The following is a 27,775-nucleotide window of genomic DNA, read 5'->3' on the forward strand; positions in this document are numbered from 1 at the left end:
CCCTATTTTCAAGGTTCGGATAGCTTCCTTGATCTCTTGAGGTAGGATCTGGTCGCCACTGCTGTCTTCAGGTTGTCTTGGCTGGTTGTTGTTTAGGAGGATGGAAGCATCTGACTTAAGCTCGTAGTTGTACAGATCTTGGCAGTATTCTGTCCACCGTTCGAGGATAGCGCTCTCTTCGGTAAGGAGGCAGCCGCTTTTATCTTCTATGACGGCTGCCTTCTGCTGATGTGGCTTACTAGTCAGTTTCTTCGGGGTGTCGTAGGCTTTCTTGCTGTCGTCTTTGGTTAGTCCTTCCTAAATGATGTCGCACTGCTTGGAAATCCAGTTTTCCTCGGCTTTCTTCATTTCTGACCGGATGGTGTTGTTGACAGTACGGTGCTGTCCTGCAGCCTCTGCATCTTCAGCTTCTTTTCCTTCTTTAGTTCTCTTCTTTTGTCACAGAGGTCTAGAATGTCATCTGGGATCCAGGGTTTTTTTTCTTTTTCCTCGGTTTTCCAAGCACCTTTGCTGCAGTTTCGTGCAAGACTTTTTTGATTTCTTCCGTGAGGGTGTTGATATCGTTCTGGAGGAGATTCAAAGCTGCGAACTTGCCACCAATCTGTGCCTCAAAACTTGCAGGAACGGCTGGATCTTGCAATTTCCTGACGTCGTATAATAGCAAATCCGTGGGCTCTTCTCCTTTTGTTGTCTTCTCAGCTTGAGCTTCAACGTGAGCAAGACCATTTCGTGGTCGCTGCCGACATCAGCCCCTGGAAAGGTCCTTGTTTGAGCCATGTTGATGCTCGATTTGAAGCGGCCTGGGGTAAGGATGAAGTCGATCTGGTTGTGCACTTTGCCGTTGGGTGAGTGCGATGTTGCGCGCCTCGATGGTTTGTGAGGATGGAGTGGTTTCTGGCTCCATGCGAATTCAAGAAGTCTGTGAGGAAGTCTTTCCTATTCGTTCTCTGCAGAGTGCTTCCTATTTCTCCGTAGAAGGTTTCAATTTGCTCATCATCATAGTCAGTTGTTGAGCGTAGACTTGGATGATGGTGCTGTAATTGGGTCTGGCTGCAATGCGGATGGATATGATTCTGCTGCTAACTGGAGTGCAGCTGATGACGGCGGAGTTAATCCTACTTACATCCACTATGAAGGCCACTACATGCTGGTGTTTAGTGTCATCTCCGCTGTACCAGATTGTGTGTCCTTCGTCTGTTTGTGTCTCGCCAAATCCCGTCCATCTTACTTCAGCTAATCCTAGGATGTCCCAGTCATAGCGACCTAGCTCATGGGTGTGTCATTTGATCTTTCCTGCGGCGTAGAGCGTTCGGACATTCCACATCCCAATTATTATGCTTTCCTTGTGGAGGCTGATGTTATGTTGTGTGCCAGAAGCTTTTTTTTCAACGCATCCACTGGACGCTTAATCGTCCATTGAGGCCTGATCAACTAGCATTGGCTTGGAGATTTCGGCACACTCTTGACGCTATTAGAAAACTTATGTGGTACCAATGATGCCAGCAATGGCCGGCGGATTTGCACTTAAGTTAGAGTCGATTCTCTTTGGAGTCAAGTCTGCATACCTCATTTATCGTATTCAGTGATATAGCTCACTGTGATTTAGAGGATGGACTTGGGTGAGGGATTTATGTGACCTGGAGGATAATGTGCCTATTCGCTTCTTTCCTGTCCTATATACATGTATGTAGAATGGCTGGGATAGTTTATCGTATTGATCCACTGTGATTAAAAGAGAGAACTTGGGTGTGGGATTTAGGTGACAAGGAGGAAAATGCACCTATTCGCCTCCATGCGCCTCCTCGTGTAGCAAGAGACTAAATGCTGATCACTAATAACGATTTCCGCAAGTTTTGTGAGGTGGTTTTGGACATGTCTAGGAAATTCTACAATTACACGCAGTTTTGGTGACATATTCGTTGCAGTCTGAAATCAGTGGGTACTTGAGTTTGTAAGGTTCGGGTTCAGGGATTTTCAAGATAAAAATGATATTGATAATAATGATGTACATGAATGAATAAAAAAGGTAAATGAAGAGAAAAAACGTTGTGGATATACGGAGAGTCGTAAATTAAAGTGATGAACAAGAAAAGCCAATGCTAGCAACTCAGGTCTCAATGGACGATTTAGCGTCCATTGGATGCTTTGGGAGAAGACAGTTATTTCACAATCAGTCGTACGATTTAGAAGTCCATTGGGCAGCCCTCGCCTAAAGTGATGAAAAAGAGAAGCCAATGCTAGCTGATCCAAGCTGATCAGGCCTCAATGAACGATGGGGAGTTTGGCGGTGGATCAGTGCTTTTGGAGAAGACAGTTTATTTCTCAATCAGTCGTACGGACGATTTAGTGTCCATTGGACGGCCCTCGCCTAAAGTGATGAACAAGAAAAGCTAATGCTAGCTGATCCAAGCTGATCAGGCCTCAATGAACGATGGGGAGTTTGGCGGTGGATCAGTGCTTTGGGAGAAGATAGTTTATTTCTCTATCAGTCGTACGGACGATTTAGCGTCCTTTGGACGACCCTCGTCTATGATATGGACAAGAAAAGCCAATGCTAGTAGGTCAGGCCTCAATGGACCAGAGCCGGGCGTCCAGTGGATGCTTGCACCCGACGGTTACTAAGTCGGGCGCCCGAGTAACAAATTTAGTTAAGTTTAGTTTAGTTTAACAAAGTTAGTAAATATAAAAATTTATTTCATCGCCATTCCCAGCTACCGTAAACTTCCGATAGTCAACAACAAATCACTTTTATACATTATATATAGATATAAGACTTATACATTATATATAGATACAAGACTTCCCCAATGACATGCCCTGTGCCCAAGAGATCCAGTTAATCGGATCAGTGGAATGATTCAACGTATCTTCCCGTTCTTTGTCGTATAACCTCACTACTCAAAAATATTATATATAGGCCTATAGTAGAAAGCGATTTGGTACCTCGGGCTTTCTCCATTGCTTCAAAACCATCCCCTAAGACCCAAGGAGCGAAACGACTACGATTTGGAGCGAAACGATTTGGAGCGAAACAACTGGGGGCGAAAAGGTCATGAAGCGAAACGAACGGGCACCTTCTCAGGTGTCACATGACGTTCAAAATGGCGGACGTTGTTGACAGAGTTGTGACAGAAATTACTCTGCAAACTTTTTCTGCAAATGTAGAACCGGGATTGTTTCAGGATTTGATATGTGATCCATATAGAAGTAGAATAGCCGCTTTATCGAAAGATAATAAAATTTTTATCATACCATCAAGAAAAAGTGTAATAACAAGCGCCAAAAGGTATAAAAATATCCATCCGGTTATTGGATTGTTAGTTATTTGCATGTCCTGTGTCCGAGAAAAGGTTTTTAAATGATCTAAAGACAGACATTTATCTCGTCAGGCCTGCCATTCAGAACAGGACTGTCATTTTAAACTCTGTCTGATTTGGTTTCAAGAGACAAAATCGTCAGCGGTCAACCATCAAACCAAAAAAATTCCCTTCCTCATACACTATACATGCAGTGAGTTGTCATAATTATATTCCACATACAGCATGCAATAGTCACTTCACACACCAGTCAGAGAAAGTCACTGCTGGCCAAGACAAACCTAAATATAGGCACAACGAACAAAAGAACATGTGGTATACGACCATGTGGTATTTTGTTTGCTGCTTGTTTGTTTTGGCCAGCAGTGGCTTCCTCCGCCTGGTATGACTATGAGGGTATCTTTTCAGTAGGGGCCTTACCACTGGGGGTCAAGGTCAGTGAAAGCATGTCAACACCCTCTCTAAGAAACAACGATGATTTTGGTTCCTAACTGGCCGTGAGCATTCAAATTGACCTCTGACTAGTTTAGATACCAATCCATTAAGGACAGCATCTTTCAGTTCCAGTGTTGTCCTTGTTGCTTAAAATTAGTCATTGATTTTTCAGGTGCCAATGGTGTTCTCCGTGCAAAGCTGGAAGAAATGTCTCTTCTCTTGCGGTTATTCATCAGGATGACAGTATTGCACAATACCTACTGGAGTTCGATGCCAAAGAAGAAAACGCTAAACCTACTAAAGTTAACAGACTTTCATTTCCTGCCTTAGACGAAATCCTTCGTGAGAGAGAAATAGGTGAATGAACTTTCTGACCTCCTAAATAATAGTGACAACTGCAGCCCTGACCTCGCCGATCCCTGGTTCTGAGGTGACCAGGGCATCGCCTAGTGCCAGTGCTTTGCTTGTTGTGTTTAAAACAGTTCTGGCAAGATCTTGCCAGATTTACCTCGTACCTAGGGTAAGATAAGTGCAAAAGTAAGGCAGCCTAAGTATTAGAGAGTCAACTTGGGGATGAGATTGATGGTCGTGATCCCTGAACCCGAAAAATACAAACTGAAGTACACACTAATTCGAGGTGCTCAAGGTGGGAAACTGCGAAGGATGGTTTCAATTTGGGCAAAGATAATTGAGGTAGTCAAATACAGTCGTGAAAACTTTGAGGCAGTCCTGGTCAGTAAAAAAACAATCCATGTATAGCTGCTGCTATTTTTCATTGTACCTTGTTTATGCCTTTATCTTTCAGAAATAACAAAAGATCAGGTGAACATCTCGTTTCTCAAATGTAAGGAAACTGAAATCTGGATTTTGATCAACAACACTATAATTGTCAAACTGGACTCCAGTAAGGAAAATGAAGTGAAGGTCTCATGCACTTATGAACTGGATCATGGACCACTGCCTCCAACACTCATGGATGTGGCTGAAGAGTTTGTGGTTTTCATGCAACTGGAATATCTATGTATCCTTTAATACTGCCATTTAAAGTGTTCTTGTCCAGCAAAGGAAATATTCACATGAGCCAATTTTCGTGGATTGTGAATTGAATCCCCTACTTCTTGTTCCATCAATAATATGTAAGGTGACCCAGTTTAACAAGAAACCCATGGAAATCGTCCTTCAAAATGTGTGCCGCAAAAAGAGGGCCTGGTTGTTAGAAAGCGTGTTAGCTTATGACATGTTGACATGTTGTTTCATGTACATCGATGCACATGTAACAACATGTCAGCATGATGTTACATGTATAAGCTAACATGCTTTCTAACAACCGGACCCTGGACTGTGAATGTTGGTAAATGTCAGTTTTGGGTGGCACAATATTTTCATCTGGGTGTCAATGTGAAAAAGTACGAAATTTTACAGCACGAAATTTGACTACATAACGTTACCTTAACATTTTCTCAGATTTCTATCACTACCCGAGTGGAAGACGTGTCGCTAAGTTCAATACAAGACCTTACTTGAAGGAACAGGATACGAATTGTGTGAAACTCTTCAGTATATCCCCTGATCTTAAGACGCTTTGCATCCTGACTGAAAATGGCTCACTCTTGTACATTTCATTCGACACCAGTAGCTCAGGTCTGACATTGGGAAAATCAACAAGGAGCCGACCAGGTAGTGTCCATACCGGTTCTGACCTTCAGGGTCGGTCAGCTATTACAGCCACTGGTGTCTGGAAGAGTCAGGTGGATAATATGCTTCACCTGAGTCGGCAAAAACACCGAGGGATATCTTTGAGTGCGTCCGATTGGAAATATGACAGGCGTAGTAGAGTTTCTGCTCTTCAAACAAAATTAGGGCATTCGCTGTCCAAGTCAACTTTGGCTAGTTCAAGACAATCAGAGGACAGTGAGGCTCCAGTTACCAAAGGGGACTTCTTCATTGCTGACTTAAAGGAGACGGTTGCTGGACATGATGTCAATCGTATGTGCTGCGGAAACACTTACGTTAGCCTGTTAATGAGAGATCTTGAAGAGGAGATTGAAACATTGCTTGTGTATGAATACACCACTGATGAAATGAAGAAATACAGGTAAGTATGGCTAAGTCCCCATCGCGCCTCAACTACATATGGTAGATCCTCTCTATTAAGGACACCCTCTTGACTGAACTGCCGTCCTTAAGAGAGAGGTGTCCTGATTATGGAGGTCAAATTGAAAGGCAACAACCTATTTAGGACCAAAACTAGTGTCCTTAATTGAGAGGTTGTCCTTAGTAGAGAGGTTGTCCTTGATAGAGAGGTGTCCGCTAAGACAGGTTCCACTGTCATAGTATTTAAACAGTCACAGTTGGAGCTTTACTTCATCGTCTTCCTGCCAACTAGGATGTTGACAGACCTTGAATTTTTAAAACCAATACTAACAGTCCATTCATTAATTTGAAGCCAAGTCTATACCAATACTCTGTGCCGTTATCAACATTTCAAAGTTCCCCACTTTCCACCTTCCCCAACAGTGGCCGATCATAAAAAATCACAGCCACATCTTCTTCTTCTTAGAATCAAACGGCAAATCAGACGTCTTCTACAATTTCAGATGTACGATGTCGGAAAGTCGGATAATTTTTAGTGAAGCGTCTCATCCTCACTTGGTGCTAGAATCAACTAGACTTTTAGCAGTTTCCCTCTCGGCAGAGCAAGAACAGATTATTAATAAGGTAAGGTAAAAAATGAAAAGAAAAGTTACTGGACCATAGAGAGTCTACCTGCATTCAACACCATGGACATGGAAGGGTTATTTTTTAGTGAATTGTGCGGGAATAAGTATTAACCGTGCACTCTTATCAAAATCATACCAATAAACTTCTTAGATTCAACACCAGACTGAAGTGTTTTTATCCGTCAAATTATATTGGGTCAGGTTTGATTGTGACCATGAGACACGATGCTGTACTTGATCAAACGAGCGTTACTTCAACACTTTCGTTCAGATACAGTGGAACCCCTCTATTATGGACACCCTAGGGACTGACTAGTGCTGTCCTTAATAGAGAGGTGGCCTTATTAGAGAGGTCAATTTGAATGGAAACAACCAATTTGGGACCAAAACTAGTGTCCTTAATAGAAAGGGTGTCCTTAATAGAGAGGTGTCCGCTAAAGGGAGGTTCTACTATATATTCTGTCAAAATTTGACTGTGTTTTTGACACTCCTTCTCATCCTCTATCTTTAGATGATGATTCATGACTCAGCTAGTCTAGCAGATCAAGTTTGCTGCCTGAATTCATGGGACAGGTGCGCGATACCAGTTCATACTCTAGAAGTTGGTCTAAAACATCGACAACTGGATACTGTGGCATTCTTCCTCAAAACCAGAGAAAGCGGTATAAAATCTTTTCTTCTGCCATATAAGGTGTTAGCTCGTCATGGCACAGGCATCGATGTGTCCGGCATCTTGGTATACCACCAACACACCTCAGTCTGTGCGGTGATGTTGTTTCGCCAGACTATTATAGGGTATTGGCATGCCAACAGGTGGCACTGATTTTCACTATGGCATGCATGAAGATGACGTTAAAACACAGAAAAATTGACGTCCATAAAGTTGGATGGGCAGGAAGTTTGGAAATCGACGACAAAAAAGGGCAGGTGAACTGAGAAAAATTGCAAGGTGAGCACCTTCTGTGATAGAAAATGCATTGGCTGCCGTAGAAAAACAAAGCCAGGTAGCTCTTTTAGAGTGGCAGACCGATGTGCCTTTCTATTTTAATCAAGCAGAATTACTAAAAGCTCATCTCTCGATTGATATAATCAATAATTCCAATCCAGCTTTTTCAAGAACTTCCAACACCGAGCTGACGTCTGCTGATCCACCCTGGACTGACCTTGATCTTCTCCAGCTGACCTCCTCAATCACCTTGTTGACAACCAGCATACAGGAAAACATCCACGACCATGGCTCAAAACAGTTCGCTGAACAGTTGCTACACATTACCTTGAATCACCTTCATAAGCTCCTACAAAGTGTCACTACCCTCCTTCCCAAGGATCATCAAAGTCAAACCCGCCTTGAAGGAGAGAAGTTCGAGGCTATCACATCGCTCGTTGCTAAACTCAGTGCCTCAATTTTACACTTGAGGAAATTCCTGAAACACCCTCATCTTGACTCTACCAAGTTTGTTACGGTGGAAAAGGTTGACCGAGCAAAAAGTGAACCCGGACATCAGAAGGTCATCGTTTGGAAGTCGTCCTCACCCAAGGTATGTTTCAGACTGACTCTTCAAAAGCTGAAAAATTGCACTAATGTTGTGGCGAAAAACATTGTCTAATTAGCACAAGTCTGAAAATGCTAACAGTCTTGAACCTCTCCATGTACCATTTCTATGTAGTTCGTTCCATAGTCTGTCCATTTTGAGCAGGAAACTTTTGTCACTGCATGCCTCCATTTAGTATGTATGAATCTTCAGGACGTATTTTTGACGTCCTTGGACATGAGCAATCACTTGAGGTTGTAGGATGCATAGCCTTCAGCCATTTCATTTGGCAGATAGCATTGGTAAAGACACCTCAATTGTGTGAGCTTTCATTGCTTATATTTTCTCTGATTTCAGGACATAGTTGAAGATGCCCTGCTCACTAATTGCCTTCCTATAGCCCAGGCATTCCTGTGGAAACATCACGGCCAGGAGTTCGCATCAAAAGATTACTTCACCAGTGTTGGCCTCTGCTCAGTCACCAAACATCTCCAGCAGGAAAACTTGTCTAAGGCCTGTAAGATCTTGGCTAATTTGGTGAGTGCTCTCCCCAAGAAAATGCAGCTTAGGCACTTCATGACTGCACGATGAGGTGTCATTGTGATGTGCCACTGGACGAATGAGTCCATATTGAGACGTGTTTACTCGTTCAGAGTAAAACATTGAAGCAAAGAGAACCAAGCTTTTATCATTAGAATTCACTCTCAGACATATTAAACTGTCTTTAGCCAGTCTGTACATTTCGACGTTTTAGAGCCTGTCAATTCTCCTTCTCCAGGGCTTTGTTGTGAATGGTAAACTAAAGGATATCTGCCGACACACTTCAGATAAAGACCTGAGGTCATATTTGGTCAGTGTATTGACAAGCCAGTCGACATGGACACAAGAGGAGAGCACGATGGTTGACTATCTGACTGAAGTTGAAGCAGTCTATGGGACAGAATCAGTATCTCCGCAAAGGTATGCTTTCTGAAACATTTCAAGTGGGACTAAAGGCAGATGCTATTTTGATAGAGGGGTCTAAATAAAGTCATTTTTTACCCACCAGTAGACCTCAATAAAAGGGCTGAATTGGCATTTTATTGGTAACTGCAGTTTGCAAGATTGTAAAAAAACCAATTAGCTAATGTTGCTGTTTATCATCTTTACTGTTTTCACTTCCTACATCATTTCATGTTTTGTGACTTATCATTGTCAGTATAATCACTCTTATTTCCAGCTTCATGGAAGACCCATTGAATCTGAAGACCATCTTGGATGAGTCTGGTGTTGCCCCGTTCATTCCGCTACCCGAGGCTGGGGAAACAATTAGACCTGTCCCCATCCTGTTGGAATGGACTCGGCACTGGGACAAGGAGACAGTCAACAGGATCATTCTTGATAAGACACTTCCCTTTGGGGGTGAGTGGTACACATAGTCTCAATCTACAGTGGAACCTCTCTCATAGTAGTAGAAATGAAAGCCTAGCAATGAAGCCTAAAATATCAAATACTCAGTCAACGTAAGCCTCAATTTAGCAAAACAGTGCATTTAAAAGATATGTTAAAGCAAGGCTAGAATTTTACACAATTTTATCATTAATTTCCTTTGCTTTGCCCAGTCAGGTCCTCAATAATTCCTATTTTCCATTTGGCCTGACCTAACATAAATTGCATTCTAGATATCAGCCAATGTCAAACCGTCAGCAAGGAAACAGTCTGGAAATACCTGGCAACTTACAATCGACAGAATGAGTTGATGAACTGGGTCAGAGCTGCATTCCCTCTCACGGATGAAGCCTCATCTGATCCTGGGTGGCCATATTGTTTACCCGTAACCATGGAGATGATTGATTGCTTGGAAGAGTGTTCGGAGTTTGTGAGGGAGAATATTTTGGATGAATTGGCGAGGTAACACAAACTTTTATCTCCTGCTGTTTTTTCTCATAAAATACACCGCAGATAGGGATTTGTGGTGTTTTTATTTGCGGGCGGACTGCGCTTTAACGCTGGCATGGCACACAAGTGGGAAAACGGCGCGGGAAACAGCTATACATCTTGTAGTGGGGTGTCATCAGAACCCAGTCTAATTTATCGCGTGTAAGTTCCGGCCTCATGTGCAATACCAGTATGATTCCCTTGATTATCATGGTAATCTATCATTTAAGCATTTAAGCATTTTCTAATTTGTTCAGAAAATGGTTCTTGGGTTGCGTGCGTACGCAAGACTATATACCCCCTCCCCCCCTCCCCCCTCAGTGCCTACGTGCCTAATGGATGCTCCCTAAGACCTTTGAATATAACATCAAATTGAGATTCCTCGCACCTGCTGCCCATGCCAAGGCAAGCAGGGGAACCAATCCAAGGCCATGGGGAAACTTGAGTATCTCTTTTTTGAACTACCCCACTTTGCTTAAAGACAGCATCAGTTCTCCCAATTGGCACCCGACTGTAGTTGTACCCTATCAAACACTCACTGCCACAGTAGAAGAAGACAGATTTTATCAAATGATACCATTTCTAACTCAGGAGAGGTGTGTTCTGCAACGATGAACTCCACGACTTCAACAAGATGTTACGGCGGCTGAAACAGGTCCAAAGCATCATGAAAGTCGATGGCCCCATGAAGTCCAAACACTCCCGGGTCTCCATTGATGACTACCACGGAAACACCATAGAGTATCTGGTCGGGAATGAACTGATCCCAGCTCTGTACCTTTATTTGGACTTTTATGGGTAAGCCATGTGATGTATTCTATTCACTTTGCCGGCGCTCCTAATGATATAGGCCTAACATTTGGAAGTTTTGTGCTATATACAGTAGAACCTCCCTATTACGGACACCGTCTGTACTGACAAGTGCTGTCCTTAATAGCAAGGTGTTCTTATTTGAGAGATCAAATTGAATGGAAACAACCAATTTGGGACCAAACCTAGTGTCCTTAATTGAGAGGTTGTCCTCAATAGAGAGGTGTCCGCTAAGGGAGGTTCTACTGTACCAGTCTGCAAAGGTTTTTTTGTGGTTTTATATGTTATCAGGTGTTCACACTAAAAGACTTCTTGCAACTACCTTTGCATCACCTATGTATATTTCATCACTTTGCTGTTCATTTCTTTAGATAGAGCAACAGCACTAAATAGTCCTGTCATTGCAATGATTACATTGTGATTAAAGTCTTTCTAAATTTTAGCATTGATAAAGATCAAGTGGAACATCTTCTCTCTTCAAACAACTTCAATATTCCTTGGGTCCAGATGATGTTGAGATTCAGAGATTTAGCCAGGGGTTCAACCGACTCCTCGAAGATGTTGGCTGCAAGTTCCGCAAATGCTGGCCTGATGACTGGTATGGCAGACGTCAATGTCCATGAGATGATCAAACAGGGACTGTTCATTCCTGCCCTTGCCACCTTATTCTACCAGCCGATCGACTTGAGAAAGGTGAGAATTGATGATGACAATAGACAGGCTTGGTTTATGAATTGTTGTATAGTAATTGTAAAACCTTTCTTATGAGTAGCACTGTAATGTGTAATTCTTGGAATTAAGCGTGCGGGATTATTGGAATTGGGTTCAGATAAGATACTGGTGGATAATCGTGGAAAATTCCCACGGTCAACTTATAATCCTCCATTCTCCCCAGCGTGATCAATTACGTGATCAATTACGTCAGCATTGATGCGGCTCCTCATTGGATGGAGACGCATCAGCGTTGCCCCCTGATTGGTGCAGACAAAGCTGCACGTGGATACAAAACAACTGTCTGCATGCTCTCGGCAGAGAGAGAGAGAGAGAGTTAGTTATCAGAGTGATTACAGTTATTCCAGTCTCCCGAGTATTTCTAGTCACGTGCACGAATCGTCATCCCGACGAACTATTTTATCAATTATGACTTTGGTGTGTTAAATCTTGTGAAGCAGTTTTAGAATAAAGGATCGGGACGTTAGAAGGCAAATTCAGGACTTCTTACTTTTGTAACCTGTGGAAATACAACAGAATAGCCAAATTTGTAATCGAAACTTTATGATTTGATGCGTGACGCAAACACTGTCACTGTGACCTAGGGCAAGTTACTCTCTTCTTTGAATCCGATGTCAAAGTTAGACTCTTGTTTGTTGTGCCGATGCCAGTACCAGGCCAAGCAAAACACTACATCTGCAATCTATTAGATGAGAAATACAGTGGAACCTCCCTTAGCCAACACCTCTTAATGAAGGACACTAGTTTTGGTTCCAAATTGGTTGTTTCCATTCAATTTGACCTCTCTAGTCAGGACACCTCTCTATCAAGGACAGCACTTTTCAATCCCAAGGGTGTCCTTAATAGAGAGGTTCTACTGTACATGTTGCTTGCGATGAACACTATCCTCAGCCTGACAATGAATCTCTATGCAAATAGCCGTAACAACTGTGGCGATATACAACAAAGTGATGCCCGACACAAGAATGTAGAAGAACTACAGTAGAACCTCTCTATTAAGGACACTCTTTGGACTGACAAGTGCTGTCCTTAATAGAGAGGTGTCCTGATTAGAGAGGTCAAATTGAATGTAAACAACCGATTTGGGACCAAACGTAGTGTCCTTGTGTTCTTAATAGAGAGGTGTCCATTAAGGGAGGTTCCACTGTATAAGGTAGTGACAAGAGGCAATGGTTCCAAGAATGGATCTATTTTTCAGATTCTTACTGATGGAATCCAGCACGATATGCTCGGGAACCTAACAAGTGAGGACCTCAAAGAAGCCTGCGCTGGTTTCCCCAAGCTACAGGCTGCATTGTTTCCATCGGAGCTCTCATGTGGTATGATCGAACAGGATATCACGGTCTATAATCTATTACAGGTGAGTGATTTTAAGCCTCTCCAGATTAAACATCTTTGAAGGGTTACGCCTTTCGTAATTACTTGTGGTCCAGTTAAATAGAAATTCATTAATACACAATGCTGTAGTGCAGTTATTGTGAATACAAATTTGTTTAAACTTTGTATATTTGTATATCAGTCTACACAACGGCAAATTTATATTTAGTTGGTATGTATTTTTGCAATTGGACATTTTGAAATTCAATTACAAATTCAATTGATTTTAGCGAACGGCGTTGGCCTTTAAAGTCAGAAGACATATGATCGCCATTGTTGCCGAAAATTTCATCAGAAATAATGTTGTGACGTAAATGGCAATAATGAAAAACATGGTGATGATTTTTCTTCTTATCTTATTGTCCTGTAACTACTTTGCAAAGTCGTCTTCAAAATGTGACTTTTGTGGGCTGTGAAAACGTTGCCCCAAACTTCCTACAATGGTAGGCCTGGAAAAGCACAAATAATCCCCTTGTCGTATCAAATGGAAACACATTATTAAGCCCCTTTTCTTGTCCAAATAAGGTATGTAATTCGGTCCTTCTTTTTCCAGGGAAATGCGTCATTTGACCCGACTCATTTGTATGGATGGAAACAACTGAACCCTGGTGCCAGCGAAGGTAACCTTTTCAAACAAGGCTTTGATTACACTCGCGGGAGGGGGGGGGTTATGGTGGCATAGATGCTAGTGTCCAGGACTCTGCACAGGGAGGTTCTTGGTTCAAAGCCCATCATTGGCAGTTAGTTCTTTCCTGTTTTCCCTCTCTATAAAGGACACTAGTTTTGATCCCAAACTGGTTGTTTCCATTCAATTTGACCTCTAATCAGGACACCTCTAATCAGGACACCTCTCTAATCAGGACACCTCTCTAATCAGAACACCTATGCTAGTGTCCAGGACTCTTCTTGGTTCAAAGCCCATCATTGGTAGTTAGTTCTTTCCTGTTTTCCCTCTCTATTAAGGACACTAGTTTTGGTCCCAAACTGGTTGCTTCCATTCAATTTGACCTCTAATCAGGACACCTCTCTAATCAGAACACCTCTCTATTAAGGACACTTCTCTATTAAGGACAGCACTTCCCTCAGTCCTGAGGGTGTCCTTAATAGAGAGGTTCTACTGTACTTTATTTCAGTGGTGAACCTGCCGCATTTCGCCGACCCTGAGATGCAGGCCAAGTATAGTCACCATGAAGTACTGCAGCCTAGTTACTACTTAACGCACGGGAGACCATCATTTGCTTTCACCACGTTTATATCATCCCTTCTTGAGAACAGTAGCAAGACTCTAGGGAAAAAGAGGTAAAAGTCCATTGGCGAAAAATGCAGCCATTAATACCATGAAAGGTAACGTCAAATAACTACTGGGTCCGGTTGTTAGAAAGCATGTTAGCTCATATCATCATGCTGACATGTTGCTATAGGTGCATTGATCATGCTGACATGTTGCTATAGGTGCATTGATCATGCTGACATGTTGCTATAGGTGCATTGATGTACATGAAACAACATGTCAACATGATGTTATAAGCTGACATGCTTTCTAACAACCGGGCCCTGGATTGAAAAAAGAAACTAATAGAACGTTTCGAATAGCATCCGCCATTCCTCATCAGCTGATCTACTGCTGTTGTTGTTGTCGTTGTTTGGTGCGGGAACTTTCGGAAGTATGTCTCGAGTGGGCGGGGTCCCAGGTGCGTGAAAGTTCCACTCGTCTTGATAACGACAACAGCAGTAGATCAGCTGACTAGGAATGGCGGATGCTATTCGAAACGTTCTGTAAGTTTCTTTCTCAATCCAGTAGTTATTTCCTTTCATGGAATTACTATGATACCTGGATGACTAATCTTCACAAGGCAGCCAAGAGTTGATAACAAAATACTTGATACAGTGCCTCATTACTGGCATGCTTCTATTCGCCCAATGACATTGACATTTAAGAAAGGGAAATGAACAGAAAGGACATTTTTACGAATTAGAGAACAACCATGCTGCGATACTTGAATAAGTATTGCTAACGTGAGTGGTGCATTGAGAGGGCCTTGGAGCCGAATAAATCAAAAAAGCTTATCGTTTCCATACACAAGTGATGGCCTTTGACAACTTGTCAAGAAATCATCTATGTCCAATGTAACCCCTCTGGTGCTCACTGTAAAAATTTTCCATCACAAAGTGTAAGTTTTATGTCACAAGATACTGCAAACAGTTTAAAACATTGTTTTTACCGCAGAATTTCCCATGCAAGTATGAAGGCTCACATCCTGGCCATAAAGAACTTCACCAAACCAGTGATCAGTAGTTCCTGCGTGGCGTACATTGAAATGCTGGGGCGTGATGGCACCCTGCTGCGAGTCTGCCTGTACGCCGCATCAGCCATATATAGCTACAGGTTACGGGGGATGACAGGGACATTTGAAGAGCGGAAGGAGACGGAGCGGCTCCATGAGCAAGGAACGAGTAAGTTTGGGGTTCCGCCTTCTCTCGGTGTTAATTCTATTGAGCATTAGCTTTAATTGGTCCTCTGTTCTGAGTTAATTTTTAATTGGATTGTAGGTGTGATTGTTTCTGCCACTGACTATAGGAAGAGGACATGCTCCGAAGTTGGTATTTTCTGTCATCGTATGTTGATCAGGGAGTGTTTCCTGTGTGTACAAAGTAGGATACAGGAACTGTTGGAGTAGTCTTTTACATGTAAGAGGGCTCAGTCCCATGGACATTACAGTCCTACTTACAGTCTGGGGGCAGTATCCTCCTGTATCCATCTTGATCCTTATTTTGAACCACTGGCCTTTCTATTTTGAAATCATATCCTCTTTACAGCTGATCTCCTGATGTCTGCATTGAGATGTAGGAAGAAATACTTTCCTGTTGTCCTTGAAGAACTTGAGCGAGCTACTCTGTATATGATAGAACGAGACAGTCTCAAACAGTAAGTGAAATCTTTGCCAGTGAAAAATCTAAATACAACATAATGATATTATTCTGTATTACATGTATAGGAGTTCTGTCTTAGATCAGAATCAAGGATGCTGGTGTTGTGATGTAGTTCTGTCAAAAGCTTTTGCAAATGATGAATTTGTTTCAATTTCAGGTCATCATTTGAAGCAAGTCTGCGTTGGCAGCCTGTGCTACTCCTGTGCCGCCTTAGCAAGCTCCGCTACAGTACTCTCTACCTGCAGCAGTGTGCCAAGGTTGACAACTGGTTGCAGTTCATGGCATTTGCCCAGCTTCATCAGTATTCCAGTGATCAGGTAGGTGATAATACATCATGACATGAAGCAGCATTTATGAAGTGCTGTGCAGTAAAATGTGCAACAAAAGCATCTCTCATCTGGCCATGAAACCAGGGATCGCTGAGTTTGATGTTGAGTGCAGGTCGATTATCAATTCTTGTTGCAGGTCGCTGCGATTATCAATTCTTGTTGCAGGTCACTGTGATTATCAATTCTTGTTGCAGGTCGATTATCAATTCTTGTTGCAGGTCACTGTGATTATCATTATCAATTCTTGTTGCAGGTCACTGTGATTATCAATTCTTGTTGCAGTTTGCTGCATTTATCAATTCTTGTTGCAGGTCACTGCGATTATCAATTCTTGTTGCAGGTCACTGTGATTATCAATTCTTGTTGCAGGTCGCTGTGATTATCAATTCTTGTTGCAGGTCGCTGCGATTATCAATTCTTGTTGCAGGTCGCTGTGATGCATTACTGGCTGACTTTAATTGCAGTGTACTGCCCATTTGACTGATGTTTGTGAGGTATCTAACCTGTCCATTGTATTTAAGCTCTTTGAGATCCTGCACCTCTTCCCGAGTACCCAGCTCCAGGAACACCTGCACTATGTCATATCGAGTGCAAATGTCTCGTCTCGACTGTCACCGCAGCCCTCTACCAAGATTGACATGAGGAAGAGTTCATCGTTCATACAGCGCCATTCAGAACTAGTCACGAAAGTGCTAGGCGTCTCCAAGAGTAAAGAAAGGGGTAAGTTGTTACAGTGGAACCTCTCTTAGCGGACACCTCTCTATTAAGGACAGTAGTTTTAGTCCCAAATTGGTTATTTCTATTCAATTTGACCTCTCTAATCAGGACACCTCTCTATTAAGAGCACTTGTCAGTCCCAAGGGTGTCCTTAACAGAGAGGTTCTACTGAGTTTCATTCCTCTCAGCAATAAAAACTTGTGCAAATAAGGTCATCAACATGGTGGTACAGCAGCGATGTAAAAACTGGGCAAAAAGTGGGCAAAAAGTCATGCCAATGTCGATGTCTGTAGGTTAGTGATGTTAAAGGGGTACACCGTTCATAATTACTTGTGATCCAATTAAATAGAATTTGTTGGAAATTGGGATTTATAGTACATGTATTTGTATATCTGTGTATACAAAGGCAATGCTAAAAATTATATTCAGTATGTATTTACACAATTGAAAGTATTCAAATTCAATTACAAATTCAAAAATTTTAACGAATGGCGTAGGCCTTTTAACACTAGCACAGCCAATATTAATTTGATGAATGTCTCAGACAAGGCTTCCAGACAACACGTCACAGTCTCCCTCTGTACAGATTTGTTTACAGTATTTTTGTGTGCATGTAGATGCACAATGTATCCTTTATCTTGTACTGACTGTTTTAGACCTGACCAGTGAAGAAGAAGACACGTCAAGCATGTCCACACCAGAACCAGTGGAGAGTGCCCGGACCTCCCCTGTGATCATCAACAGAGAAGCTGTTCCAGACAACCTGTTTGCTGTCCTATTTATCTGCCAAGCTACACTTGTGCCGTGGATTAGTCTCCTCAAACACAGCCTAGTCTTGAAGAATCCTATCTTGGCAATTTTGGCTGCATGTTTCAAGGTATGTATATATATATATTTATTTATTAAAGTGTCACCATTACGTACAATAATGCCAGCCTATGAAGGCTTACGAGACACTATAACATCATCAAACTCTTTTAAATCATGGCTGCTGCCTCTTCATTGACAACCATCCCGGCCCCACCGATTTATTCCCAACTTGACTCTCCCAAGCCCAAACACTGCTGACCCACCCAAGAACCGACCCCGAGCCCCCAGCTCAGAATCGGTCTTCCAGTACAGGTACACCTATGATGCAATGTTGTAAATTGAGATGGAAGTCTGGCATCACTACACTTTAGACTGGCCAAGTACCTTGATGCATTGAACCCCAAGCATCTGCATGTACAATTACAAAATATGTCGATCTGTGTGCCAGTCCCACTTGTTAGGCCTATCATAGTTCAGCAAACAATCCAAGGCATTTTAAAAGCAAAGCACTGAAGCACAAGAGGATGGTCTAGGCACAGAGACCAAAAATGTTTTAAAAATATGTATCACCTCTTTGCTGGTGGCCCAGAATTATTTTCCTTCACACAAAGGATACACAATAGAATTCTATTGTGCAAGGGAAAACCTTTCTGGGCCACCCTGTAGAATGCATTGTTTGAAACCCAGCATACTCCACTCCACTGCATTCTTGAAATCCTTTGGTACCCAGGGTGATGCACTGGAGATTCTTCAGGGCAAGTCTCTGTCAAAAACCACAGTAGGTGTGCTAGAGGAAAGGTTCTAACTTCAAAGCTATTCTTTCCCTTCTTCTGCTAGGAATGCAACCTTCTTGATGCCCTGACGACGTGGCTGATTTGTTCAGCTGACGATGAGACGTATGAATCGTACATCAAGGGCGAGAAGACATCGTGGACACTTTCAGAACTTCAGGAATTGATCACCACTCTGTTACATAAGAGACACGTCACGAGTCTTGCCAAGGGTTTCTCTATATTTCAAAAGGTGGGGCTCATGCATCTACTTGTGTGCTTTGTTCAAGTATGAGAGGAAAATATTGCTCTCTTGATAAAAACAACTTAAGAGCAACCTCCACTACATGTGACAATCTGAATGTTTTAATTTAAGCACTTACATGTACATGTACATGTATATGAAATATTAAAGAGATTTTTTGATATTTTTTACAGGGTTCAATATTGGTGCCATTGCTGATGTTCTGCAAGTTTGTGTGCCACAGAGATTTCCAGAATGCCAAAAAATGTCTAATCGGTTTCAAAGAGTGCATTCTACAAAGCAAGGAGATGGTGAGTATCTGACACTTTTAGGTCCGACACTTATAGGTTATTCAGAGTTTGGAATTAAAGAGTGTCTCGAGAGCCAAATCTGGCCGGCCCTTTAATTAGGGGCGACGCCAAAATAAACAAGCTTTACTTTGACTGTGAGAGGCATTTTACTCTCTCTCTCTATTTCTAGGTGCACTCCACGGTCCTCACTCCATCCAGTATTGGTAGCCTTGAATGGGAGCTGAGCACGTCACGACTCATCATACTTGAGCTTCTGAAGACAACCACATCCACAACAGATATTTCCTGGGTGCTAACAGCCTTACATGATACCAGTGTTATTCTTTCCCTCAAGATTGACCGTAAGCCTCTCTCTCTCTCTCTCTCTCTCTCTCTCTGCAATTTACTAGAGCCACAAGAAAACACAACCAATACAAATAGTGTAAGCCTTTAAAGGGTAACTCGTGTCAAATTTCACCATATAATGTTTTAGCTGTTTTTGACAAATGACTACGTCACTTTCTCATAAATCGGTAAGGTTTTCGAATCGAAATGCACATTTTCTAGAAATTGATGGTTTAATCCCGCCCGGACGGCTCGCTTCGATGCCGTTTTCGTTGATGACGTCACAACATGAACATTTTCGCGGTCGCGGTGGTTTACATTCAGCGCTTTTATAATAAATCTAATCAAAAATGGAAAATTTGAGCTTTACATTTGTGATCAACAATTAAAAACAGACGTATTTCCGCAAAGTTGTAAATCACATCATAGTATCACTTTAAGCATTTCTTGTGTGCTACTTAGCATGGATGCCAATATGGTTATTGGCTCTGTGACTCCATGAGTCCATCACAGGCTGTTCACGTCCCTTGCTTATGTAGGGTCCTTTGCTTGCCCTGCAACGGGCACCAGACACAAGGAGGGAATCCTTTTCTTTGCATTTCTTTGGCTTCCCTGACCTGTCTACATCAGGGGTTGTACTCTACAGGGTTGCCCAGAATTATTTTCCCTTGCTCAATAGAATTCAATTGTGTATCCATTGTGTGAGGGAAAATAATTCTGGGCCACCCTGTATATAACTGGCAAATTTTCTATGAAATGCTGACTTGTGGTGCTACTATCGTATCACAGGCCGTGAAATGATGCCATGCCATGAACTTAAGTTTTGCTTGAAAGACCTGATATACCAGTATCAAATTTCTGACGTACTCCTGTGATTTCAACAGACTATTGGCCTTTTCAGAGCCAGACCTTCACCGTCTGCAGAGCCTGTACACCATAGCCACTGAATGCAGCATCAGTCCTCAGTGTGGTCGGCTGGCTGACCCAGACACTTATGAAGAAGAGTGCCAGTCCATGATCTCGCTACTTATTGACAAGGAGAGGTTTGATGATGCCAGGAGATTTGCTGTGGTGGCCGGCATTGATACCGTCAATATTACCATGAAACAAGTGGAGAGAAATCTTGCTCGTGTCTGCGGTTTCACTCTGTGGGAATCTGAAGAGGGAAGGATTCAATTTTGGAATGAATGCAGCACAACATTTACCAGTAACAGAGTTCCGCCTGGCATTGCTGCGGCATTCTTTCAGGTAAAACTGCCAGTTGTCTTTAAGATAAGCAGTAACTAACATACTCTTCTGTGCAGACACTGTCAATTATCAGGAGGAGATTACCAGATTAGTATTTGCTGTATGGCCTTATAGATGTCTCTACTATCTCACAGTACATCAGCAATATCTATGCTTGTATGAGGACTCTTTTAAGTCAAACAAGACCCAGTTCCAGTTATCTTGACACCACCCATGTTGGACCCCCTAGCTTCTGCCTATTTGTCCCCCTTAAGTACTTGATTTGTCCTAGAGAAAATAACTCCAAAGGATTTTATGTGATAGGATGTTGGTAGGCATGGTCATTTCATTGAGACGTCTTTCTTTCCTAACCAAGGCAGTCTCTTTTTCAGGAGCAGTCCAGTCAGCAGTGCAGCCATATAGAGAATGTCAGTCTCCTGCAACTGGCCTATGACTGGTTATGTAGGGATGAGCAAAGCCCTGGCGCGGTTAGAGATGAAGTGCAGATGGCAATATGGAAATATAAGATACAGATAGAGATTGAAAAGCAGGAGGTATGTGCTTCAACTTAACAGTTAACTACTTTGTACACAGATATGAAATGGACATCCCTTGGGCAACCCTCTTGGAGTTTTATTTGTGTGTTGTACTTCAGGACAATTTTCCTGAAGGTCCAGTTTCCTTATATTTATGATTGTTTTGCAGAAAAAGTCTCCCACCATCTTGCAATATGACAGTGTGATGCAGACGCACCATATCCCAATCTTCGAGAAATCAAAGAAGGCCGAGAGGTCAGAGTTGTTGATCTATGGCAAGATGCCACGGGACGTCTCGGATGACGGTGGAAGCACTGTTCTCACAAGTCACGAAATTCTGGCTCTTGACTCGCTACTTGGTACCATGTTAGATCAAGGAAAGATATCAGAAGCTTGCAAAATGGCGGCAGAGTTTTCACACTACAGTCAGGACCTTGCAATAATTCTTGTAAGTCAGGTTGTAATTTTTGTTGCAATAGGATGCTGCGGTTCTCATTATGAGATAGAGTAGACTAAATATCGGGTTTTCTGAAATTATCACAGTTTTAAGTTCGCTTTTGACAGTGCATTCCAAAAATCACAAAAACAACGCACTCACAAATTTTCACAGTTGGCGGTAATACAGACATTGACATTGATGAAACTGGAAGAACATCCCCATCCCCTGGTTTTGCGTGAAGTGCACCGAGCTGTCTTGCGTTATTTCAGACCTGCATCCGTCTAGCTCAGCAAGTCGTCACTCCTGACAACATCGACGAGTCCATGAAGAAGCTGTCGGCCGGAAGCAAACTGACCATGTTCATGAGAAAACGTGCTCTTTCAAACGTGGGGATCCCAAGAAATCCAGGCAGTATGTGTTAAATAGTCCTTAAAACTTTATTCTAATTCTTAGAGGATTTACTTTTACTTAGGAGAGACCATATTGAGTTACCGTACCTTAATATAATGGGCCATATCACATAATGATGGAGACAATTATCTTTTAACTATCAAATACAGTGCCAGTTCTGCTATTGTTACATGGACTAAAGCATGAGCACTCTGGTCCTGCCAGAGGGCACAGTTTAATAATCTGGGTGGTACGTGAATATGTTGTGCCAGGATTGTCAACAGATACTGGGTATGACTTAAAGTTAAAATGTTTTTTTCAGGCCAAAGTTTAAGCACTGCTTTCGGTACAAGTTCTCCCGTCGACCAATCGCTGAACAATACTGATGAGGACGTCACCAAGCACACAATAGCAACAATGGAAAAGCTTTTAGATCACTGTTGTCATGGCAACCAGCCATGCTCCAGGGTCATCACTGCCTTTAAAATTGCTCAGGTAAATCCTCATTCTTTCAAGCTGCTATCTGTTGTCTGAATGGGACTTGATCACAATCTACAGTAAGACCTCTCAAAGGACACCCTCGGGACTGACAAGTGCTGTCCTTAATAGACAGGTGTCCTGATTAGAGAGGTCAAATTGAATAGAAACAACCAATGTGGGACTAAAACTACTGTCCTTAATAGAGAGGTTGTCCTTAATGGAGAGGTGTCCGCTAAGAGAGGTTCCACTGTAGTAAATTTGTTCATGCATGGCCCTACAACGTAGACTGTGGTAAGAGCTGACCAATAGTTCAGCATCAAAACCTCCTTGGAGTAGGCCCCACCAAGGTACCCCTTGAGCCAAGTAGAATACACATCCATTTGGCTTGATCTTCAGTAAAAGAGACCGTTAAAATGGTCTTCCTGTAATGAACCCTCAATTCTTGAAGTTCCTTAGTGAAACTTTACAAATGTTTGTCAATTACATATTTTCAGATGCTGAAACACAGGCGTTATGAAGACGTCATCAATGAAGAGGAATATGCCTTGCTCAAAACCATCTTGATGTGTGACCACTCAGATAAGTTCCTCCTCGCCCGTGACTACATAGTGACGAACAGACTTTCCGACGTGGAAGTCGCCGGGTTTCTGTGTGACATCATCACGCATTCTCTGGCGGTCATCACAAACCAAGGTATAGCAAGCTGCCATATATTTGCACCCCTTTATTATTGCGATTTGCAAACACCTTGGAAAATTTGGTGATAACGAAGCTTCCCTTAATTTTTTCTCTTTCAAAAGTAGGACTACAACTCTGTTTTGTCATGGGTCACTTTGAAAACCACCCTTATCATATCGGTACTTCTATTGCATAGAAGAGTTTTTTCGGTTATTTTAACCAATGTTACTTATAAAAGCTGTTGAGTTTTATTCCATAAACATTTTTTCCTCGAGGTGTCATTTCCTAGTTTCTCCTTCTTGACCTTCCAGAACCAGAAGTAGCAAAGGCAACAAGTTCGAGCGAATTAGTTTTCAATCCCTTGGAAGATGCCAGTGTTTTTACCTGTTTCATCAAGCTCTGTTCAGATCCCTCGGTGCTTGGCAACCGTCTGTTGGAGGCAGCTGCGGCGATGTCTAATGACACTGTCACCACGACACAACAACAAGGAGGTAGGTGGTACTTCGTCATCAAAACATTATAGTCCCTTCAGAGAATTCTGCTCATTTGAGAGTAACGATCCAGGTGTAGAATTGCCCGCTTACCCAAAAGCTATTTTAAACTAGGATGATTTCAGTTCATCTGGTCATCTTTTAAAGGGACAATATAGGCAGCGGCTAGGCAGGCAAGATAAAGTTACACGAGGTCGCCAAAGAGGGTCTCTCACATCTCGCAGCATGTCGAAATGATTGACGCTTGTACGAGGAATATATTTAGTGCTGGATCTGACATGACCCAGGGCCCTTGCTGTGTATATTAGTCACCTGGAGATGGCCAAATTAGCCCCTCTGCTCCTGCCTGTTGTCCCCCTTTTAAGTTGGTGCCAGACAAACTGTCGGGCACCAACTCACACCTGGCAGTCAAATCACAATTTGGTGCCATACAGTGAGCTTCACCCCTTCCCCGCCTATTTTCAGACTAGCATCACTATTTAGTCATTCATTTACTTATTCGATGATCACGATGAGTTGATTTCATTTCAGCTCTCACAATGGAGGTAGAACTCCTAGTCAGGTCACACGAGTGTCACACCATTGCCTGTAATATGGAGGGCATCGCCAGTGTTCTCAGGACAGCCCGACAGCTCACCAGCAACCTCGCACAGGCAGAAGAATTTACTCTTATGGTAAGGTCTGTCAGTGAGAAGCTGCTTGTCCAAAGTTACATGAATTTCATAAACATCTACTGCGTCGAAGTTGGGGCCTCTGTGCCATAATTGGTGTTATGGGAAATGGGGTTGATACAAATATGTGACCCGTCACAGCAAAACCAGACACATGTCGCACAGAAGATGAGCCTAAATGACACCAGGAGATAATGGAAGAAATTGATGTGCTCGTATTTCACAAAAGGCAGACAATAGAGAAATGAATAAACAGTCCATCTCAACCTGCCAAGCTCAGAGCAACATGCGCCTGGTTTTGCTGTGACGGGTCACATTTATGCACAACACTTGAAAGAAAACTCAGTAGAACTGAAAAGCTTCAAACTGCTTGGAATCGATTTGTCACCGGCTCGGCACGAGATGATTTTCTATGGCCTGAAAGCTCTCGACAGCACGAGATGATGTTGAGAGGTTTAGGCAGTAGAAAATCATCTCGTGCTGATCCGGTGACTCGAACCGGTCACTCAGTCGGTTTTCTTATTGTATATAGCTCCCTTCCCAGACACTGAAGGACCCACTCTCTATCAAGGACACTTGTTTTGGTCCCACCTTTGGTTGTTTTCATGCAGTTTGGCACCGCTTTTTAATTTCAGATACGGTTGTTGACGGGGATTGGTCGATTTAATGAGATGACGTACATCTTTGATCTGCTGAAGTATCACCATCAGTTTGAGTTGCTCTTTAGGAAGGGAATGGAAAAGGTACAGCTTAAATCGAAACAATTTGATCAATTAAAAGATGGTCACGATGGCCATTTGTGTAAACATGATGCTTGAATGATGGAATCCAAACAGGCGTACACAGCAGTCATTAGATTTTAATTGAGAAAACACAAAGTAATGTTGATTTTTGTAATGTGTGCTCTTTAAAAAGTCCTATGAACTTTTTAGGAGGCATCCCTGTTCCATTATACCCACTCCCCTCCCAACTTGTTTTCTTTTTTTAGGAAAATAAACTCAAGCTGGCTGTCCTGGACTATCTGAAACGATTTCATCCAACTGACAACGATACCTACACAATGGTGTCTTTGCACTTTACAATGTACAGAGAAATTGCACAGATGTTGGAGGAAAATGCTGTCAAGCTGCTCGACTCCCTAAAGAACAAGCCATTAGGTAAGCAAGGGCGTCTGAGACTTTGGCGAATGTCCCCTTGATAGATGGACATGCACCAGTGTTGCAATCACCAGCTCAGAAATGTCAATGTCAATGTCACCTCCTCCAGTTTCTAAGGAAGTGAACGCGAGTGAAGTCTCCGCCTAGTCCTAGTGGAAACTCTTCCTAAACATCTGCAAACTTCATGGGGACAGTCTCCTTCTTGATCATACAGCTTATCAGTGAATAATTATCTTGATTAAGCACTCGATCTCGGCCAGTTCATGAGCACAACTGTCTTCGAGAGGCATCTTAAAAACTATCACTTTGCTTGCTCTAACATCTTATTGTATTGTGAAGCGATGTTGACCACATTTTTGGGGAATCGCAGTCATTCATGTTACAGCTCAATATAAATCCTGTTACAGATTCCAGCAGTGATACCCAGTCAAAACTCAAGGACATCCAGCAGTACTTCTGCGATGCTGCTGAGAGTTATATCAAACAAGAATGCCTGAGGCATGCGCAGCACTGCATCAGACAGGCGCGGTTGGTCTCCTTGCAGCTTCACCTCATCAGCTCTGGAACCACTGTCCTGAACCTAGACTCGGACGGCTTGACCAAGTTCATCACAAATCATGGAAAGTTCTTCGAGGTAGATCAGGCTGATCATTAGGAAAACTGGCAGTTCCCAGAGTTGAAGAACCATCCTTCCCCCACTGGCTGACCAGGTGAAACCTGACCAAGCAACATATCTAAGCTATTTGTGAATGAAAACAGAAAAAGCTGATTGTGATATTTTGAATTCATTCCAGTTATGAAAATAGAAAGCATAAGCCAAACAATAGGTCTCGATTTTGTTCTTTCAGGCGTTTATTGTTGCAGAGGCATATCACAGAAAGTCCGACTGGGCAGCTGCGGTATGCCAACAAGTGGCCATCAATGGAGACTTTACTTACCTAAAAGATCTCAAGTCGTTTATACATCTAACCCCGAATCTTTTGGCGGAAATAGTGGACAGGTATGTATGGGACACAAAACGATGTCACCTCATTCTCAGAATTGAAAGTGGATGTGACAAGGTCACAGCTAGCTAGGATACTGGGACATTCGTGCGTGCATTCTAATCTCATGATTGTGATATCTCCTCTCATTTGTTTCAGGTTTAAGAGGGAAGCCAACAAACCAAGCCAAGGTAACAACAACATGAAGAGAATCCTGAGTTATTGTCGAGACATCCAGATGAAATATAAACTGGCTACTTCACTTGGATTGACTGATGTGGTCATGGAAATGTACAAGGGCGATGGCAGTGCTTATCTTAATGACACAGTGTCTGCATAAAAGAAAATGAGGGCCGCGAGGACACTTTCTCTGCATGAGAGGATGTGCTCAGTTCAAGGACAGATCTCTGTATAAAAGCATCTGCCTATTCATGGACAGTCTCTGCATGAGAGGATGTGCTCAGTTCAAGGACACATCTCTGTATAAAAGCATCTGCCTATACAAGGACAGTCTCTGCATGAGAGGATGTGCTCAGTTCAAGGACACATCTCTGTATAAAAGCATCTGCCTATTCAGGGACAGTCTCTGCATGAGAGGATGTGCTCATTTCAAGGACTATGATGCATGAAATGATGTGCTCATCTCATGAACAGTCTGCATTAGTAGTGGTGCTCATCTCGAGAACGGTCTCTTTATCATGCGCCCCATGATACCATGTGTTTATCTCAAGAGTTTCTAGACTCAGACTTGTAGCTTGCTTAACTGATCCTGACATGTGTACAATAGAGAAACTCGGAAAAGAATTATCAACTGCATATTCCTGACACATAGGAAGATATAAATAAAGACTCGCAAATGCTTGCTTTATCTTAAATTCCATGTAGATTTACACTAGGCCTTTCTGAACAAAACTGAAGTAAAAGCATTTGCTAGACTTTATTCATATCAGCCATTGCCTGCAGTACATATGAGTTGTTGCACCTCCTAATGAAGAGTGAGATAAAAAGTTGTGATATTGAAATATTTTGATATTGAAATGGTGCTAGTACAAATGATGTTGAAAAGTTAATTACTATCACATGTAATATTTTCTTTTGTGAATAAAGAATTCAATCAAATTCATAAGAAACCACGACTTTTTATGTTATTAGACTTGTTGTCCCATTTAGTTCAGACGGTTGAGTTGAAGTTTATTTTGGCCATCAACAAATGTAGTCGCCAGATGATTGTCTCCCTGGTTTATTTATGGTCGATTGTGACTTGTTTGTCATAGTTGTTGGGTTTTTTTCTTGTGGACGTCGACGGTTGTGCCAATCCTTTGATTGTAACAGGTGGGTCCAGCTTCTAAGAGGGTTGTCAGGTTTTTTTATTGGAGAGCCCAGCATCATGAGCCCATCATGTCACTATCAGTTGATTGACAGATTTGACTCAAATTGGCTAATTGGT

At 42.4% G+C, this 27,775-nt stretch overlaps 1 protein-coding gene across 2 annotated transcripts; it reads left to right on the forward strand.

The window, feature by feature from the left end:
* The first annotated feature begins 3,111 nt into the window (after positions 1 to 3,111).
* Positions 3,112 to 27,452, forward strand: LOC135482625 (spatacsin-like). 2 transcript variants are annotated; one of them, XM_064762837.1, is made up of 37 exons: positions 3,112 to 3,286; positions 3,925 to 4,109; positions 4,558 to 4,773; positions 5,217 to 5,847; positions 6,350 to 6,470; positions 6,984 to 7,134; positions 7,580 to 8,010; positions 8,362 to 8,541; positions 8,783 to 8,964; positions 9,224 to 9,405; positions 9,666 to 9,894; positions 10,513 to 10,719; positions 11,175 to 11,424; positions 12,662 to 12,823; positions 13,394 to 13,460; positions 13,974 to 14,139; positions 15,068 to 15,294; positions 15,658 to 15,766; positions 15,929 to 16,088; positions 16,622 to 16,820; positions 17,474 to 17,694; positions 18,465 to 18,650; positions 18,836 to 18,952; positions 19,122 to 19,293; positions 20,178 to 20,524; positions 20,896 to 21,057; positions 21,209 to 21,487; positions 21,748 to 21,889; positions 22,191 to 22,363; positions 22,843 to 23,041; positions 23,338 to 23,517; positions 24,049 to 24,191; positions 24,824 to 24,931; positions 25,177 to 25,345; positions 25,753 to 25,979; positions 26,194 to 26,345; positions 26,488 to 27,452. In XM_064762837.1, exons 3-37 carry the CDS (start codon positions 4,725 to 4,727, stop codon positions 26,666 to 26,668), a joined length of 6,861 nt encoding a protein of 2,286 aa, XP_064618907.1. In that variant the 5' UTR covers positions 3,112 to 3,286; positions 3,925 to 4,109; positions 4,558 to 4,724; the 3' UTR covers positions 26,669 to 27,452. The 2 variants fall into 2 exon arrangements, with proteins under 2 accessions (XP_064618907.1, XP_064618908.1); XM_064762838.1 differs by having other exon boundaries at positions 21,748 to 21,886.
* Positions 27,453 to 27,775: the final 323 nt, after the last annotated feature.

Source organism: Lineus longissimus, chromosome 2, assembly GCF_910592395.1.
Source record: "Lineus longissimus chromosome 2, tnLinLong1.2, whole genome shotgun sequence".
NCBI classification, from domain to species: domain Eukaryota; kingdom Metazoa; phylum Nemertea; class Pilidiophora; order Heteronemertea; family Lineidae; genus Lineus; species Lineus longissimus.